The sequence below is a fragment of the Molothrus ater genome, chromosome 7 (assembly GCF_012460135.2).
Source record: "Molothrus ater isolate BHLD 08-10-18 breed brown headed cowbird chromosome 7, BPBGC_Mater_1.1, whole genome shotgun sequence".
In the NCBI taxonomy this organism is placed as follows: domain Eukaryota; kingdom Metazoa; phylum Chordata; class Aves; order Passeriformes; family Icteridae; genus Molothrus; species Molothrus ater.
The window spans coordinates 5307829-5325210 of NC_050484.2; the positions used below are offsets into that span (position 1 = coordinate 5307829).

General features: G+C 41.1%; 2 protein-coding genes across 3 annotated transcripts; both read left to right on the top strand.

Moving 5' to 3' along the window:
• The first annotated feature begins 482 nt into the window (after positions 1–482).
• On the top strand, positions 483–7391 carry DUSP19 (dual specificity phosphatase 19). The gene is made up of 4 exons (XM_036387039.2): positions 483–767; positions 856–902; positions 2188–2340; positions 6220–7391. Exons 1-4 carry the CDS (start codon positions 548–550, stop codon positions 6439–6441), a joined length of 642 nt encoding a protein of 213 aa, XP_036242932.1. The 5' UTR covers positions 483–547; the 3' UTR covers positions 6442–7391.
• A 786-nt stretch (positions 7392–8177) lies between these two features.
• Positions 8178–17108, top strand: NUP35 (nucleoporin 35). Of its 2 annotated transcripts, XM_036387125.2 has the most exons (9): positions 8178–8277; positions 9064–9234; positions 11221–11348; positions 12998–13058; positions 13661–13805; positions 14148–14217; positions 14309–14437; positions 16287–16454; positions 16812–17108. In XM_036387125.2, exons 1-9 carry the CDS (start codon positions 8244–8246, stop codon positions 16887–16889), a joined length of 984 nt encoding a protein of 327 aa, XP_036243018.1. In that variant the 5' UTR covers positions 8178–8243; the 3' UTR covers positions 16890–17108. The 2 variants fall into 2 exon arrangements, with proteins under 2 accessions (XP_036243018.1, XP_036243017.1); XM_036387124.2 differs by lacking the exon at positions 8178–8277 and having other exon boundaries at positions 8586–9234.
• Positions 17109–17382: the final 274 nt, after the last annotated feature.

The following is a 17382-nucleotide window of genomic DNA, read 5'->3' on the forward strand; positions in this document are numbered from 1 at the left end:
TGAGATGGTCTTTAAGGTCCCTTCCAACCCAAACCAGGCTGTGATTCTATGATCAGCTGTGGAACATTGCAAGTGGTACACTACAAAGAATACATGAAAACATGGGCATTAAGTTTGGGAATAAGGGAAGCAGCCTCACCTTGTCTCCCTTTTGTTCATTTTACCTCTCTGGTAAACATAAGAAAGTGATTTTCTTTAGTCTTTGGTCACTAGTCAAATGACTCTGAGGAAAGAAAACAAACCCAATATATATATTGAACTCTAATATCTCCCATTAAGCTCTTTCCAATGTTTTCCCACGCTTCCCGACAAGCAGGTCCCACTTAGAGCCAGACAGGCGCTGCTGCATGGCCTGCAAAGATGCCTTTTCTATTTAAAGGCTCCTTCAGTTACGACAGCACGGCCCGGGGGGGCCGCGGCACCCGGGGCACCGCGGTACCGCCCCCGGGGCCGCGTCACGGGCGGCGGCACGGCACGGCACGGCACGGCACGGCACGGCACGGCACGGCACGGCACGGCACGGCACGGCACTGCCGGCAGTCGCGCCATGCACTCCCTCGCCCAGGAGATCCGCAGCTTCTCCAGGGCCAACCTGCGGAAGCAGCGCACCCGCGTCACCACGCTGACCGGCCGCAGGATCGTCGAGACGTGGCGCGGCGCCTGCCTGCACATGGAGGAGGAGGAGGAGGCGGCGCCCGGCGGCGGCTTCGTGCAGGACCTGAGCGCTGACCTGCAGGTCGGCGTGGTGAAGCCCTGGCTGCTGCTGGGTGAGTGCGCTGGGAGAGGGGAGAGATGCTCCAGCCGGGCGGGCGGGGACTCGGTGCAGCTACGGGCACGCTCTGTCTCTCTCCGCAGGGTCGCAGGATGCTGCTCACGACCTGGAGACGATGAGGAAGCACAAGGTAGCATTTCGTGGGTGTACGGAGGCATCTCGCATAATGAGCGCAGCGCGTTTCTCCTGTAAATTAAAAATTCTGAAAAATCCTCTAGCGAATCTGAGAAAAAAAATGTATTCCACTTGTATTTTCAAGAGGCTGCTCCGTTTGCAGGTGGATTGGTTTCTGTTGGCTTCACGAGAAGCTGAATAGCTTTCAGAGCATCCCAGAATCTTCCAAGGGACTTCTGGAGATTATCTAGTCCAAACCCCCTGCCAAGGCAGGGTCACCCAGAGCACGTGGCACAGGGACGTCCAGGTGGGTTTGGAATGTCTCCAGGGGAGACCCTGTGACCTTCCTGGGCACCTGTTCCAGTGCTTGGCCACCCTCAATCTAAAGTCCTTCCTCATGCTGAGGTGGAACTTCTTAGGTTTTGGTTTATGGCAATTGCTCGTCATCCTGTTGCTAGGTACCACTGAGAAGAATCTTGCTTCCCTGCAAGAGTGATGATTGTGTAGAGCTGTTTAATGGAACAGATTCCTACACTGCCATAGGCATTTCCACTTCAGACACTAAGCAGCACCATTCCCCCTTGCCTTATGTGGATTGACGAAACTAGAAAAACAAAGCAGCTTCTCTAAGTTTGTCCCACAGTTTTGTCTTTTTACTCTAGTGCAGTAATGGGCTGATAAGGCCTTTGGACAGTGGTGGTTGTGCAGGACAGGGCATGCACCAGGTTGGCATCTGGTGCCATCTAAATGTCATTTTACTGTAACTTTAAATAATCCATAACCTGGCTGTAGGCTGGACAGAGCAGAGATGGCCAGAGGTGGTGTTGCCTGCCAAGAACAGGAGTAGTTTACTCTCAAATCCTCCTGCTTCAGGAAATGTTTCTGGTCACTAACCAGAAGGAACATTAACATGATGGGTTAGAGCAGGCTTGAAATTTGGGTGATTGTTGGGTGGTCTGTGTTCTCATTCCTATTGCTTTCTCTTTTATTTTCCAACCATGTGATGAAAACTCCCTTTTCTGTTTAAAACCCATTTTTTAGTCTGTGTTTGAGCACTGATCTTTTCATTTCCTCTCAGAAAAACCCTGAGATTTATCACAGTATGCATTAACACACTTCAAAACTTTGCTTGGAGAAAAGCATACCATAGACAACATATGTACGTAAAACTGAACTTTGCATCAGTGTAAGGTAGAGTCTGTGTATGCCTAAAGATGAAGGCACCTTTGTTACTGCTCGTTTTGCTTGCTATCTTCAGAAAATGCCTTTTTCTTTTCTTTTCTTTTCTTTTTTTGACTTAGGTCACTCACGTTCTAAATGTGGCATATGGAGTCCAAAATGCCTTCCTTGATGATTTTACATACAAGACCATTTCCATTCTGGACCTCCCAGAAACTGATATTACCTCCTATTTCCCTGAATGTTTTGAGTTTATTGAGAAAGCCAGGATCCAGGTACAGTCTATCAATAATTAATGTTAGTAGTTATCCTGTGTAGATTATTTATAACACTATGTAAGAACTAAAGCAGCTTCTTTTGTTAAAATATGGTACCAAATAAATAGTTTTGCCATTGTCTTTTTAAATTTTAAATAGAAAATCCAAGTAATTTCTAAGCATTCCTAGAGACATGGCACTGCTATTAATCCTCATTCCCTCCAGCATTGCTTTTCAGAATGACTGTCTTGAGTTTTAAAGAAATGCATCTTTAAAACAGTTGGACCAGGGCTTGACTTGAGATTACTCAACTGCATCCTAAATCCAAGTCACTACCCCTGACAAAAGGAAATGAAGAGAATGTATTTCTCCATTGGGGATGTTGTTTTGGATTAGAAACCAGCCTGGATTAGAAGCAAGAAACAGAGCTTTTACAGATCTGTGTGGTTTATCATCAGCTGTTCACCATCCTTGTGCATTTCATTATAGAATCATTGAAGGGTTTGGCTTGGAAGGGACATTAAAGATTACCTAGCTCCAACCCCCTGCCATGGGCAGGGACACCTCCCACCAGACCAGGTTGCACCAAGAAGATGCTGTGAATCCACATACATACCAAGAATATCAGAAAATGTGCTAGTAGTCTTGGAGCCAAAAGGGATTTAACTGCTCACAAAATCCTGAAAGGATGTGACGTAGAAAATAGGCTGAAAAACCCTTCTGGGGCTGCTTGGCAGAGTTATCTGTAGCCCAGCTCAGAGCTGTTAAATTCAGGTTTAGTGTGTAATTTATGACAACCACTGTTTTGGAATCTAAACTATAACTCAACAACCAAACATTATTGGGTGTTATTTTACCATATCTGTCAGGTTCATTGTTTATGTAGATTGGGATAAAAGATGATCTTGCCCCAGTTTTCTCTGTGTCTCAGTGTTCTTTCCTTCTCTCATTTATAATTTACAAGCTATGTGATAACGTATTATCACTAAATGACCTTTTCAAGGTTTCTAATTACACTTTCCAGTTCATTTCTAAATGAGAGTTGCCATTCACAACTGCACAATTTTGCTTTCTGCCTCTGGTGTCTATATCTCAGTTACTGTTTTGTAGGTCAGGAGTTTACAGGAAAACTTTTACAACAACATTAAGTAGTTTTCTGATGGAAGAGGTGGATGAAAGAGAAGGTAATTGGTGGAATAGTTGTTCTCCAGGATCAGTTCAAAAAGCACATGATAGTGATATACAGAGACAGATCTCTAGGTGGTTTAAATTACTTTATTTACTTTGTCAAAATAGTGTTGAAAGAGCTTATGATAAATTGTGTCATGAAGTGTTCTTCTGTTGAAGTAACCACAGAGACATTACTGTTCTATCTCCTAAAATGGGGGAGGGAAGAGATGTTCACTGGTGAGAGAACATGATATATGAGAAATTATTTCTAGAACATGGTTAACTCCATGAAGGAAGTATGAAAGCATGTGAATTTGAGGATGCAAGTGAAGCCTGCACTGTTCTGTAAGTCATTGCCAGCTGGCTACTTGTAACAGGATTCACTTTTCTAAAACTGTAATGGCTCAAGTCTCTAGACACCATGGCACAAATTCTGATACTGATCAGAGCTCAGCTTTTCTTCTAGGCTCCAACTTGGCAGGCAGGTTTTCCATGACACATTCAGTGACCCATGTCAAGTCATAATACTATGAATGAGAGATACTTTTTTAAAATGTTTAATATCTAATAATAAAACTTCTGAAGTCTTGTGTTTCCAAAGAGAAAATCTTTGCTTATTCATGAACATCACTCCTTATTGCTCCCCCTATCTTTCCTAAGGGAAAAGCCTCAGTTCACTGCAAAGTAAAATGGATCTATAAGGAATTACATTAGCCTTTTTTAAAATTTCTTCCCTTGATGAGGCTTTTTGCCCACTGTGTAGAACTATTGTATAATCACCTTTTCTGTTGGTGGAAGGTGATTTTGTTTCTCTCTCCATAAAAACTAAAAAAAACCCCAGCTTGGTCTTGAATCTGACATGATTCTTGCAAGTGCACAGACCATTTCAGAGTATCAGCATCAGAGCAAGGAGTTCTTGGTAAATACAGGTGAATTTCCTGTTTGCTGTCTGTTTCTCACTTTTATTCTGTATTCACAACTAATACAAAATTAGTTAAGAATGACATGCCAAATTCAGTTTTGTATGAACTGTAAACAATGGACTTCAGTAAGGAAAGATAAACATTCTCCGTATTAAAGTTGGTTTAATATTATGGCCCAGATTCATTAATGTTCAATAATTTTCAGGATTAATGAGCATCACTATATTTTTTGGCAGTGTAAAGCAAACCAGTTACTTAAAAAGACACATCAGACTTAAATGTGAAAGAGGGAAATAAAGCATAAACTGTACAAAGGAAAAGAAAAAAAAAATTAAAGAGAGCAATTTCTAGCAGGCAGTGCACAGAAGATGTGATTTCCATTGCAAGAAAGGCTGTTACCATTATTTGCTGTGCTGGGATGCAGGAGCTTAGACTCTGTTCCTAGCTCTGTCATAATGTTGTGCCTCATTCTTCTAGTCTCAGCTTGGAATTTCTCCAACAAGGATAATAATATTCCATTCCACACCTCTTTGTCTTGTTATTTAAACTGGAAGATTTTTGCAGCATGAACCATTTTCTGGTCTGTGTGTCTGTTAAAATACCAGATAATTGTAGCTCCCAAATCTGTAACCCAAAATATTAAGTTCCTGGAAAGGAACCCTGGTCTTTAAAACACCTTTTTGTCTCTGGATAAAATTCCCATTAAGTAACTTGTATCTGTAAAGGGCAGACAAAACAGGCTGTTTATATCTAGAATAGTTTTGTTGAGCCTCAAGTATCTGAGCACATCATGCCATGTTTCAGTATTTTCATTCAGAATATGGAAGTGCTGAGGGTTTGGTGGTCTCTTGTGTCAAAGGGGCTTTTCCAGGTCACAGTCTGATATACAAACATGACAACATCATAAAGCCTGGGCCTTGCAAACATTGCTTAACACATGCTAGATTGTCTAGTAGTCTTTGTATTAATTTGGGCTTGTTATTTCTTAACAAAACTTGCAGTGTTTAAAAAGAGCCATTCAGGTGTCTCAAAGGTTGTGAGGGAAATGTTTAAGTAGTTAATTTTATTAATTTTATATGTAATTCAGGATAAGCCTGAGTTCAAACCCCAGAAGCATTTGTGAGTTTATGGGAGATTGAGTAGTTTTGGATTTTGCACCCTAGTGCCCAGTTAAGGGGCCTTAGTTGCACCAGTGGTGTGGTGGGAAGGGAGAGATCTGTTGCAAATCACACAATGTCTTTTCTAATTTTTCTGTTCCTGTGCATGATCCCTGTTACCCAGAATCTTCCCTGCAGAGTGCACAAGAAACATGCAACTGGGACTACAAGATGTTCTAAAATCTGCCTCTGTGCCCAGCTCTTGGCTGCCTTGCTATGTCTTTAACCTTTAACAAGATACTGTCAAGTACCTTTCCATATTGCAAATAAAATCTATTTCAAAATTGGCAGTCAATTAGATCAGATACTTCAGTATCTCAGGTGTCTGTGATTTGGTTTTTACATTAACAGGCTGCTGTAAGGCCTCAGGAAGAAAGAAAAACGATGTGTTTTAGTTCTGTGGTATGAATTAAGTTTGACAAATTTGGTAATAATAAAGCATTTTTGAATAGAAAAATACTCAATTTCATGTTTATGTCACGCTTATATCTTTGTCTGGACTTACTTATATGTGTAAGTATTTACTTTGAGCTCAGCAAGGAGCTTTCAATAAGTCTTACAATAATTTTATGTAAAGTTTCTTACACTTGCAATCTGTCTAATGAATATCCTTATGTTAATAACTTACATTTCATTCTTTCTTGGAGGATGGCGTGGTGCTGGTTCACTGTAATGCAGGAGTCTCCCGTGCAGCAGCTGTAGTCATTGGTTTTCTAATGAATTCAGAAAGACTGAGCTTTGCCAGAGCCTTTTCCTTGGTGAAAAATGCAAGGCCTGCAGCTTGTCCAAATCCTGGCTTCATGGAGCAGCTCCACAAGTACCAAGAACAGATTTTAAAGGCAAATGGAAGCATAAACAATCATGACTGATGCAAAGAGAGAAGTGAAATGATGTGTTTTGACTATGCAGGAAGAGATATTGGATGTATTTTAATGTCATTTTGAAATCCCCTTTCACATGTGCATTTTCAAGTCTTTATATTTTTTTTTCTTACCCTCCTTTGACCCTGTTTTTTCCAACATGTCATCAAAAGGCCAAATGGTGTTGTACTGACTTCAGAGAAGTTTTGCCTACAACAGGAGCTCTAATAAAAAGATACAGCTCAGTTTTCCTTGAAATATTAGAAAACAATAGAATGATGGTTTGCTCACTGAACCATCAGAAAATGCAGGTAATAGAGAAAGGAAGTAAAATAACTGAGGTAAGTTGCTTTCTTTCCAAATCTGTGCATTCCTAGTTGGTTGTAAAATCAAGATAATACAATGTTCATATAATGAAGTACGCTGATATTAGATTTTTAAATTATATTGCAACTATAGATGATATTACTGAATTTTGTGGGCTAGCCAGCCATTATTCTTTTTTAATTAAAACTATGGTCTTTTGAGGATGCTCAAAATGCATAGGATGCTTTAATGCTTTGTGTATTTCTATTGTTTCTCATCTAGTAGTGGTTTGAAGTGCACTAGCATGATGAGTCCAGTCTTGGAACTAGCAGGGTTTTTTTTCCTGTACACCATTTCAGTAGAGATACAAAAAACGTTAATAATGATCTGTCTCTGCTCATGCTCCTCTTTTCTTCTCATCTGGTTCTCATGTGCTGCCCCCTCACTCCATTCCACATCATATGTAAAGAACAGATCATAGAACGTGTAATTTTGTCTTCCTGAGAGATCCCAGGCTGAAATTACTGTTTTAATATGCTCTTAAAAACAGTATCTACAAGATTTTAATAGTATTTTGTGGCCTTTATGCCAGCTCTTAATGATTTGATATATTAATATGCAACAAAATAAAGAGAACACTGTGTTTGGATAAATTGTGTGCTAAAGGGATTTCAAATGTTTGGTTTCAAGATTGGTGTTCTGTCCTGGTACCAGTAGTTTGAACTGTAGCACGTTGTTGTGTTTGAACCAAGACCTCTTTTGTTCTCAATGTGAATTGCTCAAGAACACATAGTGACAGGACAAGGGGGAATGGATTCAAAGAGAGGGAGTAGGTTAAGATTAGATTATTTACCCTGAGGGTGGGCAGGCCCTGGCACAGGTTGCCCAGAGAAGCTGTGGCCGCCCCATCCCTGGAAGTGCCCAAGGCCAGGTTGGACAGGGCTCACTGGGATAGTGGAAGGTGTTTCTACCCATGGCAGCGGGTGGAGCTGGATGAGCTTTAAGATCCTTTCCAAGCCAACCCATTCCATGATTCTATGCTAAACGTTAATGCGGGGATCAGGCAACCATGGCTGTCCGTGGTCACTGACCCCCGTATCCGCGGGGGAGCAGCTCATTGCCTTGTCCCGGCGGCCGCCGGCAGCCCGGGCACTGACCGACACCCTTTCCCTGGGGAAGGCAGGGTAGGGAGGCCGTTCCGAGTTCCCAGCCGGCGGGAGCAGCCCAGGACCAGCCCTTGGTAACAGCGACCGCGATTCCCTCAGCTCCGTTCGCAACCCGCCCCTCCCTGAGGGACCGTTTGCCAGGGAGCCCTGAGGGGACCGGCCGGCACAAGCCGATGCTGGGCCCCGACACCCTCACCCCATGACGGGGCTCTGCCCGCCCCGCTTTGTCCCACCATGTGATGGGGAGGGTCGGAAGTGACGACGGCAGGAAGCTCCGTGCGGTTTGAAAGCGCCCGGCGGAGCCACCGCCGCCGCCGCATTCCCGCCCTCCTGGCCGACATGGCCGCCTTCGCCATGGAGCTGCCGCCCGCAGGTGACCTGGGCCCGCGGCTCCCCCGGCCCGCGCCGCGCTCCGGCTCCGCCGGGCGCCCTTCAGGGGCTGCGCTGCCCGGCCCGGCCCGGCCGGGGGCGCCCCGCGGGTTCCCGGGCGCTGCCTGCGCCCCTGTGAGGGTTGTGGGGCCGGGGCCGAGCCCCTGCGCTGGGCAGGGGGTGTGGATGCTGCTGGGCCGGGGTGGGAGACGGCGCCGGGAAGGGGCGGTTCGCGATGGGGTGATGCGAAAGGAGAGCGGGGTTAGATCGATCGGTCGCCACTTGAAATTGCGAAAAATACAACACTGTGATAAACTCGGCTTACCTGTAAAATGAATGATGAAACCGCCTTTGGTCTCATTAATACAAGTGAATACCTCCGAGGCGGGTGCCAAGAGGATGGTGCCACGCTCCTTTCGGTGATGCCCAGCGACAGAGAGAGGAGTAAGGGCCATAAACCAAAACAAGAAGTTCTGTCTCAGCGTGAGGAGGAACTTCTTGTAGCCGAGCCCTGGAACAGGCTGCCCAGGGAGGCTGTGGAGTCTCCTTTCTGGAGACATTCCAAACTCACGTTTCTGTGTACCTGCTCTGGGTGACCCTCCCTTGGCACCGGGTTTGGAGTACATGGTCTCCAGAGATCCTTTCCAACCCTAACAGTTCTGGGATTCTGTGATCTTAATCACTTCCTGGATCTTGTGTTATGTTTCTTTCATAGAGCCCACAATGGAAAAAACTGCCTTTGTCTTTCTCTTTCACTTTTCTTTTTCATATTTTAAAATTTTGTTTTCAGGAGCTGAACCAATGACTCTTGGCTCCCCGACATCTCCAAAACAAGGAACTAGTGCTCAATTCCTCCCTGGGTTTTTGATGGGTGACTTACCTGCACCAGTGACTCCGCAGCCACGTGCTTTATACGGCCCTTCAATCGGTGTCATGGAAACAAGGTCTCCACTGCTTGCAGGTCAGAATTTGTTGAATGTCGGAAAATTGTCCTGAAAGCAAAAAATTGGTTTGTTTCATTGTTCTGCATGACTGCTGCAGACTTGAATCCTTATAGTTTTAGTTCTTTCTGTAAGCAAACTCCACTGATTGAGTAAGTGGTGAACTCAGTGTATTCAATTATAATAAATGTTTTAAATGTGACAGTTTTGGTATCAGGAAAATTTTGTTTTACGAGGAAGGTAATAAACCTCTCCTAATACAGAATCAATTTACACAACTCTTTGCAAGTCAGTTGCACTTACATTGATGTTGAAAACAGAGATACCTGCTGGCAAACGAAATACAGCTTGTGCAAACTGCTGATTTCTTTGCAGAAATTTTTCTATTTCTTTGAATTCTAAAAGGCCACTTAACAGATTTTCAAACTTAAAAAAAATGGAGGGAGAAAAACTGAAAATCAACTTCTTAATTAGTATCTAGTGATTGTTGCTAAACTCTTGATGTCTGCTGTCATTGGGCTGGAGTAGTGACTTTTCCTAGCTGTAGATGCTCATTTCTCTTCAACCACCTAATTAATCAGACTAGGAGAGGTTCTTACCCATGTTAGTATTGTACATCTATTTTCTTCTCTGAGAAGAATCAATGAGTAGTTGACATGCCATGGGTGATCTTGGCTTTTGTACTAAATCAGTTGGCATAATTTAACATCTGATAGTGCTAATATGCTAGTCATTTTGAAGGAAAAATTGAGGATTAAAGTACTGCAAGAATTTCTCTTAATAAAATATTCTCTTCTTTGAATGTCAGGCCGGATTGGACTCAATGATCTTTCCAGGTCCCTTCCAAATTAAAATGTTCCGTAGTTGGAGGTTTGCTGGTCGTCTGCTTCTTGCTCTTATCTGCCTGCCCCTACACATCTGGGAACAAACCTCTTAGGAAAATATTTATGAAATTGAAAGTAATCATGTGAATTTCACCAAATGGTTTTTTAAAGGGTTTTTTATAGCCTCAGAGTATCAATTTTAGCAAGAGAGGAGCTAGTAAGACACTAACACAAACTTCCTAAAGGAAGTGATCAAGTACATCACTTAAACTGCAAACCTTGATGGGAGAGTGCTTTACATAATGCACATTATTCCATGTAACAGAAGCAGTTCTTGTATGTGTTCAATAGTTCAGAGTAGAGCCTTGAGGCTCAGAATTTAAGATTGGAAAAGCTTGGTTTCCAAACATTTTGCAAATGAAAACTTGATGCAAACTACTTTTTTTTCCCCCTGGGGTAAATCCACACAAAGGGTTAAGATAGGTCAAGTTCTTTCAAGAAGTTTACTTCCCTGTTATACTGGAAGTCCCCAAGTTTACAAAATCGGAGGGCAGCTGGTTTAACTTCATCCTGTCTATATACAAGCTAGTCCTTGCTCTCAAGAGCTTACACTTTTATTTTATATGAAATTAGATAAGAAGCCAAGGAATTTGGACAGTGGGAATGTGACAGTAATGTGCAATGTCTCTGTGCATTTTGGTATGGTTCAATTTTTATAAATCTCAATTTTATATATCTCAGTTTTTAAAATTCTTGCTTTTGTGTCTGTACTATAGGCAAGTTAGTCTCTCAAACAATTAAAATAGATTTCTAGCTTGGCTTAAAATTGAAAGATACAGCCATGCTCAGGACTTCAGAGAAAGAACATGTAAACAGTGAATATAATGGGTTAATAAGAGGTCTTAAAGTTCTAAATAATACTTCTGTATTATTACCAATAATACTTCTGTATTATAAACAGGATGCTGTGTGAGACATCTGTGATGTTCCTACCTAGAGCATTCAAACCTGAACAGTTTGGTAGGACAGATGGCTCTGCAAACCTCCAGTGAAACCATCAAGTCTCAACAACAATCAACACGAGAGCATGGCTGAATGTATTATTGAAGTTTCAAGAACAAGTAGCACCAAAGCAAAATGACAAGTTTTCTCATGCTCTTCTTTTGTTCCTTTGAATTGCAGGAGGGTCTCCCCCACAACCAGTAGTCCCTTCACATAAGGATAAAGGTGGTGCTCCACCTGTTAGAAGCATCTATGATGAGTTATCTAGTCCTGGGCTTGGATCAGCACCTCCGTCCTTAAGAAGAACAGTAAGTGTCTTCAGCACTGGCCTGTTCTTAGCAGAAGATGTGAGGCAGCTTACTGCCTCAGTGAATTCTCTAACTTAGCTGTAGAAACTGTTGTAGCAAAATGAGTGTTGAGCCTAGAGATCATGCTGTTGCTTAGTATGGGTTGTTTGGTGTACCTGTTCCTGTTCGAACAAGAGCTGTGGTCATGAAGCAGTTTCCTGTTACTGCCAATTTTCAGTTCAGCAGCAAATGAAAAATGCAAGTGATCCTCAGTTATGCAAGTCAGTTATGTTCTCAAATTCAGCTTTGTTTATCAGCTTTTCATTTTCTTGTAAGTTTACTGGGCTGCTGATTGCCAGAAGGACCATTCCACAACCTGAAAGGAGCTTGTAGCAAGGTAGAGGCTGGTCTCTTCTCCCAGGTAACAAGTAATAGGACAAGAGAAAATGGCCTCAGGTTGCACCAAAAGAAGTTTAGATTGGATATCAGGAAACATTTCTTCACTGAAAGGGTGGTCAGGCATTGGAACAGGCCACTTAGGGAAGTATTAGAATTGCCATCTTTGAAAGTGTTCAAAAATGTGTGCAAGTAGCACTTGGGGACACAGTTTAGGGGTCAAGATGGGAGTGTTAGGTTAATGGTTGGACTCGATCTGAGATCTTTTCCAACCTTAATAATTCTGGGTTTCTGTGATTACCTTTTAGAAGGCAATAGAGGCACTTATGGAAACAGCAGGAATTTTTTTCTGAATAAAGTATCTAATCAAACAGTTGGGGTTAATTTTGAAGGAGAAACACTGAACTTTCTATGAGCTAAATTTTATTATAATCTCTGCTGCTTAACTAACTAATGAAGCATTACTAAGGTCCTTTTTCACTGAACTCTTCTGATGCAAGGAGAACACTTTAAACTGAATGAGCAGTCTTTGTATTGAGTGTTGCCTTCTGAAAAGTTTATTCTGAAAGCTGAGGTTCTCTGTGAAGGACAGAATCCTTCACAGAGCGTCTTCAAGGACTGGATGTTAAATTTCAAAAAATGTTGAGCATCTATGAGAACCTATGTTGCTAGGTCTACAGGTATCTCCAGGCTGTTTGATCTTGAATCTAAGAAATGCCATAACTCAGGCTAAAAGTAGACTAAAATTGTTTTGAGTGTTGAAATCGTATGTTAAAAAAAAAAAAAACAAAAAACAAGTGCTACCATCTAAAACTCAAAGTATTCTTTCCTTCTATGCACTAAATAGTTGAGCAGGAAAGTAAGTCTAGTAATAGTCTCCATAGAAGGGAAGGTTATGTTCCCATGATTTCTGAACCCTTTAGGCAGTGAAAACGCTGATAAAATTAGGATGCTAATATCCTTCCCATCAGGATGCATATGAATGTGTGAATTATTACAGTGCAGCAGTAGTGCATTGAACTGTTCTAAGAAGGTTTCTGATTATTGATACTTAAAGCTACTTTGTTTCACAAAGCATATGTCAAATATGCTGTCAAATAACTTTTCATTAATAGCTCTTGGTAATCTTTTGTTAAATATACATGCAAATATCTGTTCTCTAAAAAATTAAGAATAACTTAAGGCAATTAATATTATTACCTGAATGTTTAAATCACTTGATCTGAGCAGTATACCTATAAGAATAATTTGTTCCTTTCTGTATATTAATACAGGGCAGCTTTACTTTATTACAGAGCCCATCCACTGGAATTCTGCCATCAACTCCAGGAGCAGGTAGATGTCCTGTCAAAATTTCTGTTCTCTTTTCTTACTGCTTTTTTTAATACAGAAAAAGCATCACTGTTCAAGCTACATCAGTTCCTTGCTAGTTTATGAAGAGGTGGTGTATTTGTTAGCTTTTCAAAAGGTGTGTGGGTATGAGTAGGAAATAATTATTTATTCTGAGACTGAGTTTCAAGCAGCTTTTCTTGTTCCCTGTTCCAAATGTGGTGTTGAACTGAGCACAGAGGTGGTTGTAATTGAGTGAAGAAGCTGAGATTGATGGATTGCCTTCCATCTTCACAAGGTTTGATATCTTGTGTATGAACTGGTGGCTTCTTGCTAAGCTTTATTGTGTTGGCCTGTTCCTATTTGGCAACTGTATTAAGCTATTGGTGTTTTGAAGTTGAAGAGAACACTAGGTTGCTAGCCATAAAAACTTCCTAGTGTGTTTGCAGATGTGAAGTTATGATTGACTTACTTGTTCTGTCTGTGAGTAAATCCCCATCAAACTCTTCGACATCCAAGTGAAATGCTTGACACTGAATGTATTCTTTTCTAATAAACCTCTGTCTTGCAAAAGAAATCTGTTCAGCAATATCATTTCAATTGAACAGCTTCTTCAAGCATGTTCAGCCCTGCAAGTATTGGGCAGCCTAAGAAGACAACTCTATCTCCTGCTCAGCTGGATCCTTTTTATACTCAAGGTGATTCCCTTACTTCAGAAGATCAACTCGATGACACATGGGTAACTGTATTTGGGTAAGTTGATTTCCAAAGTATTGGAAAAACCTGGGTGAAGTCTTTAGAGCATACTTGGGCATTGATGTTGTCTGGCATTGGTATGTGCTGCAAGTACAGCTATGGTTAAAGCAAGCAAACACATACATTTCAGTTAGCCATCTTAATTTGAGCTACACATGATTTTTTCTAGTTAGAAAGGCACCATTCTGCTGTTGGGGTGTGTGTGCTAAAGTGCCTAGAAGGTGGTATTTCTCAAGTCACTGCTTCTGATATTACAGTGCTCTCTTCTGCATTTCTGTAAATGCTTCACCTGAATTCTTAAACCACTCAATTTTATGAGTATTTTTTTCTGTCTTTCAGATTTCCTCAAGCATCAGCTTCCTATATTCTACTACAGTTTGCTCAGTATGGAAACATATTAAAGCATGTGGTATGTCTTAGTTTGACACTTAGGTCAGAAAACATTGTGAATTAAGCATTTAAACAACTACATTTCACAATTTTCACTTGATCTCATTCAGATGTCCAACACAGGAAACTGGATGCATATTCGATATCAGTCTAAGCTTCAAGCCCGGAAAGCCTTAAGCAAAGATGGAAAAGTTTTTGGTGAATCTATCATGATTGGTGTCAAGCCTTGTATAGAAAAAGTAAGTTAATAGTTGCTTTTAGTTCAAAGGCACTCTGCTTTTGGCCTTGCTTTTTATTTTCCCTGATGTGTTTATTTTTTTTTCTTTTGGAATTGCAAACTGTAGGTAGTTCATCTCTATAGATATAGTCTGTTACACATTCACATAAGTTTTTTCTTAAATACGTGCCCACATTTCCTGCTGAGAAAGACCATGATGAGCACTCTCTGTGCTCTTGGGAAGTTACAATGCACACAATTATATTGCTGTATGAGATGAGGAAGTGAAACCATACTATAAAACACAACTCACATAAGTTTCCTGACTGGAATTTAGGGCCTGCAGTAGATACCTAATGGCAGATTAAGACTGTGGCTGCTCCTAATTGTATCTCTCTATTTTTTATGTGACTATGTGCTTCTGGCTCTTGAATTTATCTTAGTAATTTGGATTGAAAATTTGTTAGCGAGGAAATCCCAATCGTGTCCTCCCACCTGCCCCTATAAAAACATGTCACTCTCTTGTAAGTAGTAGCTGGGGGTAGACATGGCTGTCTTGTAGTCTTAATATTAACATGAGTTATTAATGTCTAGGTATTGGCAATATCCTGACCTTTAACAAGTGCAGCCCTTTGCACTGGGTACTGTACATTAGCTTAAGAAAATAACAGTCATTCCTCAGTCATTCTGCACAGATTATTTTTTTTTGGTCTCCTTTAAGGATATATGATACTAAAGAGTAATGTAAGCTTTCTAATGTAAACTATTCTGAGAAGGCAGCCTTAGAAACTGAACTTGCAATTACTGAAGTTTTAGCAGACTGAAACATTTCTTAGACTCAATAAAATTCAGAAACAAGTACTTCTATGGCCCTTTTCTCTGTGGGCTTCTGCTGGAGGTCTGTCCATGCCTTTTACTCTTTGATATCCATGATATCGTCTTTTACACTTTGTATCCATGAATGAATTGCCTGTAAGCTGAAGCTCTAGGAGTAATGATCTAAGACATAATTGCCAGGCATCTGATCTTCATTACTTCTGAATTCTCATTATGTTTTTTGTGGATAATATTCACTTTCTTATACCAATAAATAAACCCATAGTCATTCATTTGTATTTTTGGAGGCAAAAGATTTCAGGAGACTAATCCATTGAAGGATTGGTTTTGGTAAGACTTTCCTGCAACTGAAAACTAGATATGATGGATTTGACATCAGCACTTAGGCTTCTGATTTAAAAGGATTAGTCAGTTCCATGGGTTCCCCTTGTGCTAAGCAGAGCCAGCTGCACACCCACCATGTGCACCAGTCCTATTGTTTCTTTTGCAAAGTGCTCTTCTACCAAACGTGCTGCTGAATTTCTGCTGTCTTTAGGCTGGTTGAATCCTATGCTCCACTGAGTCTAAATGCACCAAATCACATGTCCCCAGGCTGGTTGTTATTTACCATCTTGTTTTCTCTGGTTTGTTGTGGAACTTGTGGTTCCCATCAAGTCACCTCCTACCTCTTCCATTCTACATGCGTTCCTTTCTAAACATGAGCTCCATAAAAATGGAGCCTTGAAGTTTGATTGCATTTCCTTTTCTATTTTAGTCTCTACATTGTTTAACTTGACTGACACTCAGTACAGACAAAGAACAGATTCCAACCTTGCACTACTTTGCAGTGTCATCATCCAACATGTAAATGATTGCAGTGAGGAAAATGCTTGGTGGTCATTTGTACCTGTATGTTCTGTACTGACACACCTTTTATCTTTTGGGATCCAACTATGTTCTATCCAAAAAATTCAAATAGTAGATAATTTTAGATGATAAAGGTTGGAATACTGCTTTTCAGAATTTGTTTACATTATATTAACCCTCTATTTAAGAGTGTGATGGAAAACTCTGAAAGAAGCTCTACATCCTCAATGTCTTCGATTTTCACTCCACCTACAAAATCTGTTGGCACACCAACACAACCTGCAAATTACAGTGCAAGGATTTCTACCATGAGACCTCTGGCAACAGCATATAAGGCTTCCACTAGTGACTATCAGGTATTTTAAGGGAAACAGAAACATGTGTTTTTGTGTTGTCTCCCCTTACCTCTATGAGGCTGTGCAGACATTAGCTTCAATGTGACCTTTACCTTTTGCTGTCAGTTCTTTAATGATGTGGTTCCAGTACAAGCTCAGTCTGTTCAGTCTCTAAAATAATAATAAAACAATACTCAATTAATGACTTGGTACTTTTCCAGGGATTAAGGGGTTGTTTTGAAGAGATTTGAAACATATTTTGTCAAAATATAGTAGCACTTAGGAGAAGAAGAAAAAAATGCTTAGTGTAAAAACTATTAACTACATGTTGACTAATGCTCTGTATTTTCTCTTTTTGTTTTTCTCCCTGCCTTCTAGGTGGTTTCTGACAGACAAACTCCTAGGAAAGATGAAAGTCTTGTATCTAAAGCAATGGAATATGTTTTTGGCTGGTAATATACATGAGGAAGTAACACACTAAGCTGGTCAGGGTTTGAACTATGCTACTGGCATTTGTAGTTAGTTGTATAACTACTGGTGGCAGTATTTTATCTTACATAGCACCTGGTATGCCTTCAGTTTATTCAGAAGACATGTAGCTTGCACTTTAAATGATGGCAGTGTACACATGGTTTTACAAACTGAGTAAGTGTAAATAAAAGTGCTTTACCCCTGTTTGTTCTCTGATGGCATGATTGTGAAAAAATTCTGTCTCATTAAGAAAAGCTGTCTGAAGCCAGCAGCCTGTCAGTTCCCTGAGGGAGAGGTGGGCAGGACTGCAATACATCATTTTATTCAGCCTCTAATCAATGACTGTGCCTTTGGTTGTGTTTAAAGCCAAAGGGGAAGCTGCTGTCTCCAGTGCAACAAAACTCCTTCCTCAGCTGAAAAGTTTTCTAGCAGCGCTGAGAGGTCAGGCTGCTCTTCCCCAACTCCCTGTTTCCAGCTG